The 7,584-nt window shown below is 35.6% G+C and overlaps 1 protein-coding gene across 1 annotated transcript in view; it reads left to right on the top strand.

Moving 5' to 3' along the window:
- HS2ST1 (heparan sulfate 2-O-sulfotransferase 1) overlaps nt 1–7,584 on the top strand; it is a 220,169-nt gene that overhangs the window by 191,729 nt on the left and 20,856 nt on the right. Inside the window, exon 4 of the mRNA XM_006830984.1 lies at nt 1,666–1,804. Within this exon, the coding sequence (XP_006831047.1) occupies nt 1,666–1,804 (139 nt within the window). The remainder of the gene's footprint in view (nt 1–1,665; nt 1,805–7,584) is intronic.

Here is a 7,584-nt window from a genome sequence, read left to right as displayed (position 1 = left end):
AATCAGGTAAACATCTTTCTGATATTCTCTGCTTTCAGCCAAGATCCATCGGACATCAGCAACGATAGCCCTCGTTCCACGGCCTCTTCTGAATCCGGCTTGAACCTCTGGAAGTTCTCTGTCAATATATGATAGTAACTGTTTCTGTATTGCCTTTAGCAAAACTTTACTCGCGTGAGATATCAAAGAGATTATCTGATGATTTCCGCATTCTGTTGGGTCACTTCTCTTTGGAATGGGCACAAATATGGATCTTTTCCAATCAGTCAGCCAGATAGTTGTATTCCAGATTTCTTGGCAGAGATGAGTGAGTGCCTCCTGTGCCGCCTCAGTTTCTTGAAAGATTTCAATTTTTTATTCCATCAGTTCCTGGTGTTTTGTTCTTTGCCAATTCCTTCAATGCACCTTGGACTTCCTCCCTAAGTATCATTGACTTCTGATCATATGCTACCTCTTGAAACAGTTGAACATTAACCATTTCCTTTTGGTACAGTGACTGTGTATTCCTTCCATCTTCTCTTGATGCTTTCTGCATCATTCAATAATTTGCCCAGAGAATGTTTCAATAACGGAAGTCGAGACTTGAATTTTTTTCTTCAGTTCCCACAGCTTGAGAAATGCTGAGCGTGTTTTTCCTTTTTGGTTTTCTGATTCCAGATCTTTGCACATTTTGCTGTAATATTTGGCTTTATCTTCTCAAGTTGATCTTTGAAATTTTCTGTTCAGGTCTTAGACCTCCTCATTTCTTCCATTTGCTTTAGCATCTCTACGCTGGAGAGCAAGTTTCAGTGTCTCTTATGACATCCATTTTGACCTTTTTCCACCATAAATAGTATAAAATGTCACCATAAATAGTATAATTATTCAGGTTCTAAAGAAGAATGATTTAACAAATGTTATTTTAGAAATAATAGTTGAGAATTGTTCTGGAAGGTAGACTGGTACAGTTAAGATAATTGCAGTTTCAAGAAGTAAGGATATTGGAGCAGGGAGGTTTGCTAAAGTAAAAGACTTCTTTGTTCCTTCAACTTTTTATCATTCTCTAAGAAGTAATTCTAAAAATTTCACAGCTTTCACTCCTATCTTGTTTTTAAAATGAGCAACAGAAGAAGGCAAAATCAAATGGTCACACTCATGTTATCTTAGGCTGTATCCATTATTACCAGTGAACTGGAAACTTTTGAGAAATCACTGCTGCATATTTAATGTATATTTGTATCTCTTTTTGTAATGCCCTGTGATTGATTAAGGAATATAATGAAATACATTTTATACATTTATTATTAAATTACAAAACTTGTTTCTTAGTAATACCTGTAAGTTCCGTTTGAGTCAGAATCCACTTGACAGCAGTGGGTTTGTTTGTTAGTTTTGTATTAGCTTGAGAAGAAGTTTTCTACCTGAACATGCAAGCTAAGGAATGCATGGAATTAAAATAGTATGTATACTTCTTACCAGTGAAGATTAAAAATTTTACCCCATTAGTCAACTGACAGTTTAACATTTTTGTGACATAAATAATCAGAAAATGTTTTCCTAATCTCTGTACATTCTGTTTTATATAAATTAGTCCAATACCTCAAATATTTATATTTAATTTTAGGACACCTGTGAATAGAATGAAAATATTGGTTTTATAGTTTTAAAAATTTTGTTCTGTTTCAGATTTGGTGTGAGAAAGAAGCCAATTTACATTAATGTGATAAGAGATCCCATTGAGAGACTAGTTTCTTACTATTACTTTCTGAGATTTGGAGATGACTATAGACCAGGGTTACGGAGACGAAAGCAAGGAGATAAAAAGGTAACAATAATTTTAAGATATGTATTAAAATAATTGTTTTTGAAATGCAGTAAACAATGTGCTTTTTTATTTGCTATTGATTATAAATGTGTTGTTAGTTGCCATCAAATATTACTTGCTTACTGTAGAAAGTTTGAAAAAAACAGAGTGGCATCAAGAAGCAAAAGTTGTAGCACTTATATAGTAGATAGATATCTTGCAACACATATACATTTTTATTTTTTGTTTTTAAATAGACATACTCTTTTTAGAGCCACTTAAGTTTACAGAATAATCTTGTAGAAAATAAAGTCTCCCTTCTCCCCTTGCACAGTGTTTCCTATTACCATTGTACAGTCAGTCATGTAGTACCTTTGTTACAATTGATGAACCAACGTTGATACATTATTATTAGCTAAAGTTTACTTTAGATTTCATAATTTACATTGTACAGTCCTGTAGTTTGACAAATGTAGAATGCCATACACTCACTACTACAGAATCATACAGAATCATTCCGAATCAATTCACTGCTCTAAGAATGCCCAATGCAAGCATCCATTATTAGTGTGTGTGTGAGATAGTTTAAAATATCCTAAAACTTAAAAAATGTTGCATATATGTCATAGGTCTGAATAAATGTTTTAAAATTTTTTATCAGACCATTATAATTATTTATTAATTTATGATATATTTGTGTACGTATTTTGATTATCTTAATTTTGATGATGGCAATTTATATTGATATGTGATCATGTATTTATCGTCTATCAGTTTGTCATACTGTGGTTCTGACAGCTATGCCATGGATATTTTAAAGATCAGTAGGGTCAGCCACAATGGACAGGCTTCAGCTGAGCTTCCTTACAAAGACAGTTTAGGACGAAGGAGAGACAGGCTATTTCTGAATATTTAATCACTGAAAACCTTATGAATAGCAGTGGGACACTGTCAGCACCAGAATACTGCATATTGAAACATGATGAAGAGTACCAGAATACTGTCGGGTATAGGACCTCTCAAGTTGGAAGGCACTCAAAATACAATTGGGGAAGAATTGCCACCTCAAAGTAGAGTTGACCATAATGATTCAAATGGATTAAAACCTTTGGACCTTCATTTTCTGATAGGGCACACCTCAAAATGAAGAGAAACAGCTGTAAATATCCATTAATGTTGAAACAGTGAATGCCTGAAGTATGAATCTAGGAAAATTGAATATTGTAAATATGAAAATGCATAAACGTTGATATCCTAGGCAATAGTGAGCTGAAATGGACTGGTATTAGCCATTTTAAAAATGACAGTCAGATGCTTTACTATGCCAGGAATGACAAATTAAAGAGGAATGGCGTAGCATTCGTCATTAGAAAGAACATACCAAGGTATTTCTTGAAGTAGTACAACACAGTCTGTGATAGGATAATATCCATACGCCTACAGGGAAGATCGGTTAATACAATTATTATTCAAATTTATACACTAACCACTAAAGCCATTGATGATGAAATTGAAATTCTACCAAATGCTTAAAAGTTCAAAATTGATAAACCATGCAATCAAGATATACTGGTAATTACTGGCGAATAAAATGCAAAAGTTAGAAACAGAGGAAGGATCACTATTTGTAAAATATACCTTGGTGATAGAAATGATGCTGGAGGTCACGTGATAGAATTTTGCAAGACCAATGACTTCTTCATTACTAATAGCTTTTTAAAAAAACAACATAAAAGATGACTATACAGATGATCCTCAGATGGAATATGCAGAAATCAAATACTACATATGTGGAAAGAGATGGTTTAAAAAAACTCCATATCATCAGCCCAGGGCAGACTGTGGAAGAGATCATCAATTGCTTATATGCAAGTTCAGACTGAAGCGGAAGAAAATTAAAACAAGCCCATGAGAGCCAAAATAAGAACTAGAACATATCCAACCTGAATATAGAGATTATCTGAAGAACAGATCTGATGCATTAGACTCTAAAGACAAGAAGAGTTGTGGGATAACATCAGAACCATCATACAGGAAGAAAACAAAAGTTCATTAAGAAGACAAGAAAGAAGGAAAAGACCACAGTGGATGTCCGAAGAGACTCTGAAACCTGCTCTCCAGCATAGAGGTGCTAAAGCAAGTGGAAGAAATGAAAAGGTAATAGAGTTGAATAGAATTTCACAGAACAGCTCGAGAAGTCAAATATTATAACGAAATGTGCAAAGACCTGGAATTAGAAGGTAAAGAATGCACCAAAGTGAAGAACACATGCAGCTGAGAGAACTGAAGAAAAAATTCAAACCTTGACTCATACATAATATTGAAGGGAATTTTCTCTGAGAAAAATATTGAATGATGTAGAAAGCATCAAAAGAAGATGGAAGGAAAACACAGCCATTGTACTGAAAAGATATAGTTGATACTCAACCATTTGAAGAGGTAGCCATTAAGAGCCAATGATACTGAAGGAAGAAAACCACGGTGCATTGAAGGAATTGGCAAAGAACAAGGCAGCAGGAATTGATAGAATAAAAATTGAAATTGTTCAACAAACTAAAGCAGTACAGGAGGCACTCACTCACTCATCTGTACCAAGAAATTTGGAAGACAAATAACCTAGCCAACTGATTGGAAGAGATCCATATTTGTGCAAATTCCAAAGAGAGGTGACCCAGCAGAATGTGGAGATCATCAGACAATGTCATTAATATCCCATGCGAGTAAAATTTTGCCAAAGATAATACAAAACTGCTGCAACTATACATTGACAGAGAACTTCCAGAGGTTCAAGCTGAATTCAGAAGAGGCTGTGAAATGAGGGATCTCATTGCTGACATCAGATGGATCTTGGCTGAAAGCAGAGAATACCAGAAAGATGTTTATTCTATTTTATTGACTATAGAAAGGTTTTCAATTGTGTGAATCCATACAAGCTATGAATAACATTGTGGAGCATGAATATTCTGGAACACTTAATTGTGCTCACGAAGAACCTGCACATAGACCAAACGGCAATTGTTCAAACAAAACAAGGGAATAACAAATGGTTTAAAATTAGGAAAGTTGTGTGCCAGGGTTCTGTTCTGTCACTATATTTATTCAGTCTGTATGCTGAGCACATAATCTGAGAAGTTGGATTATATGAAGAAAAATGTGGCATCAGGATTAGAGGAAGACTCATTAACAGCCTGTGATATGCAGATGATACCACTTTGCTTGCTGAAAGTGAAGAGGACTTAAAATACTTACTGATGAAGATCAAAGACCACAGTCTTTGGTATGAGTTCACCTTAATGCAAAGAAAACAAAAATCTTTACCACTGGACCAATGAACAACATCCATATAAAAGGAGAAAATGAAGTTGTAGACCTCATTTTGCTCAGATCAGCCATCAATACTCTTGGAAGCAGCAGTCAAGAAATCAAATACTGTATTGGCTTAGCAGATCTGCCGCACAAGACCTCTTTAAAGTGTTCAAGAGCAAAGATGTCAATTTGAGGACTGAGATGCGCCTGACCCATGCCATGGTATTTTCAATAACCTTATATGCATTGGAAAGTTGAACTATGAATAAGATCGTAGAAAAGACTTGATGCCTTTGAGTTACTGTGTTGGAGGATAATATGAAAAGTACCATAGACAACTAAAAGAACAAACCAATCTGTGTTGGAAGAAGTAAAGCCAGAATGCTGTTTGGAAGCCAGAATGACCAGAGTTTGTCTCATACTTCAGCCATGTTATCAGGAGGGAGCAGTTCCTGGAGAAGGATGTCATGTGTGGTAAAGTGTATAGTCAGAGAAAATGACAAAAGACCCCCAACTAGATGGATTGTCACAGTAGCAGCAGCAATGGACTCAAACATAACAATGATTGTGAGGTTGGTGCAGTACCAGGCTGTGTTTTGTTCTGTTGTGCGTAGGGTCGCTATGAGTTGGTACTGACTGTATGGCACCTAACAACAACAATTTTTGTAGTGACTGTTTTTCATGCCATAAGAGAATAATGGGTCAACAAAATTGTTGTTAGGTTTGAAATTGGGTTGTCTTCCATGTCACTGAAGACTCAATAGTATAATTGGAGTTAAGTTCTCAAGAAACCAAACTGTGTTATTTAGTGGAACAAGTTTTTTGGGGACCTTATTGCTCACAGAATTGTCCATGTCCTAGCAGGTACAATTGACATAATCTGAGACTTCTCCAGCCTTATTTTCCCTCTAGCTCCCAGTGCTCCAGCCACATGAAATGTCACTGCCCTCCAAGTTTATTATTGTTTCTTATTTTTTGCACACGTATTGTACCCTATGTTGAGAATGTCTTTTCTTCACTCTAGATAACTCTTTGTTCACTATTACCTTTGTTCACATGTTACCTCTTCCATAAAATCTCTTTTGTGGTCCCCAGACTGAGTTAGTCATTTCCCTTTCAATGTTCCCCAGTTGCTCCACCGAAATCTCCACTTTCTTAACATTCATTTTGTATTATCTAATTGTGTTATCTAATTGCTTGTGTTTGTAAGTGACTGAATGAATGAATTCTGCATCTTTTTAATCTAAGTTTTGCACAATAGTGATGGCAAATATTGGCATGCTATTGCAGATAAATTTTCAACAATTTTTTTTCTAAGTGTGCCCCCCTCTGCATCATGTGAAGAGGCAATGATTTGTTTTTTTATTTTCTAGAAATTGATGTTTCCTTCCTTTTCCTCTAAGTTTTATGCAGAAGCTTTGTTGTTAGGTGTCCTTGAATAAACCCCAACTCCTAGTGACCCTATGCCAAACAGAACAAGACATCGCCTGGTCCTGCACCATCCTCACAGTCATTGCTTTGTTTGAGCCCATTGTTGCTGCCACATTGAAGGTCTTCCTCTTTTTTTCTGACCCTCTTCTTTATCAAGCTTGATGTTCTCTAGGGACTGGTTCCTACTGATACCAAGAGACGAAGTATAAGAGACAAAATTACCATACTCGATTATAAGCAGTATTCTGGCTATACTTTTTTCAAGATGGATTTTGTTGTTCTTCTGACAATACATGGTACTTTCAATATTCTTCACCAACACCATAATGCAAATGAATCAGTTATTCTCATGTCTTCCTTATTCATTGTCCAACTTTCATGTGCCTGTGAAGCAATTGAAAATACCATGTCAGGGACACCTTAGTCTTCAAAGTGGCATCTTTGCTGTTTAACACCTTAAAGAGGTCTTTTGCCACAGACTTTCCCAATGCAATATGTTGTTTAATTTCTTGACTCCTGCTTCCATGAGCATTGGTTGTGGATTCAAGTAAAATGAAATCCTTGATAGCTTCAATCTTCTCTCCATTTATCATTATGTTTTTTTCTTGGCCCAATTGTGAGGATTTTTGTTTTCTTTACATTTAGTTGTAATTCATACTGAAGGCTGTATAGTCTTTGATCTTCATCAGTAATGATTCAAATACCCTGTGTTTTCAACAAGCAAGGTTGTGTCATCTGCATATTGTTAATGAGTCATCCTCCAAGCCTGATGCTGCATTTTTCTTCATATATCCAGATTATCTTCTCAGCATACAGATTGAGTAAGTATGGTGAGAGGACACAACCCTGACACACACTTTTCTTTATACCACACAGTATCCCCTTGTTCTCATCAAATAGCCATCTCTTGATCTATGTACAAGTTCTGCATGAGCACAGTTAAGTGCTTTGGAATTCCTATTCTTTACAATGTTATCCATAGTTTGTTATGATCCACATAGTTGAATGCCTTTGCCTATTCAATATAACATAAGTAAACATCTTTCTGGTGTTCTCTGCTTTCA

This window comes from Chrysochloris asiatica, unplaced genomic scaffold (assembly GCF_000296735.1).
Source record: "Chrysochloris asiatica unplaced genomic scaffold, ChrAsi1.0 scaffold00002, whole genome shotgun sequence".
Lineage (NCBI taxonomy): Eukaryota > Metazoa > Chordata > Mammalia > Afrosoricida > Chrysochloridae > Chrysochloris > Chrysochloris asiatica.
The sequence above is the reverse complement of the archived record's forward strand: the minus strand, read 5'-3'. Positions and strand labels throughout refer to the sequence as shown.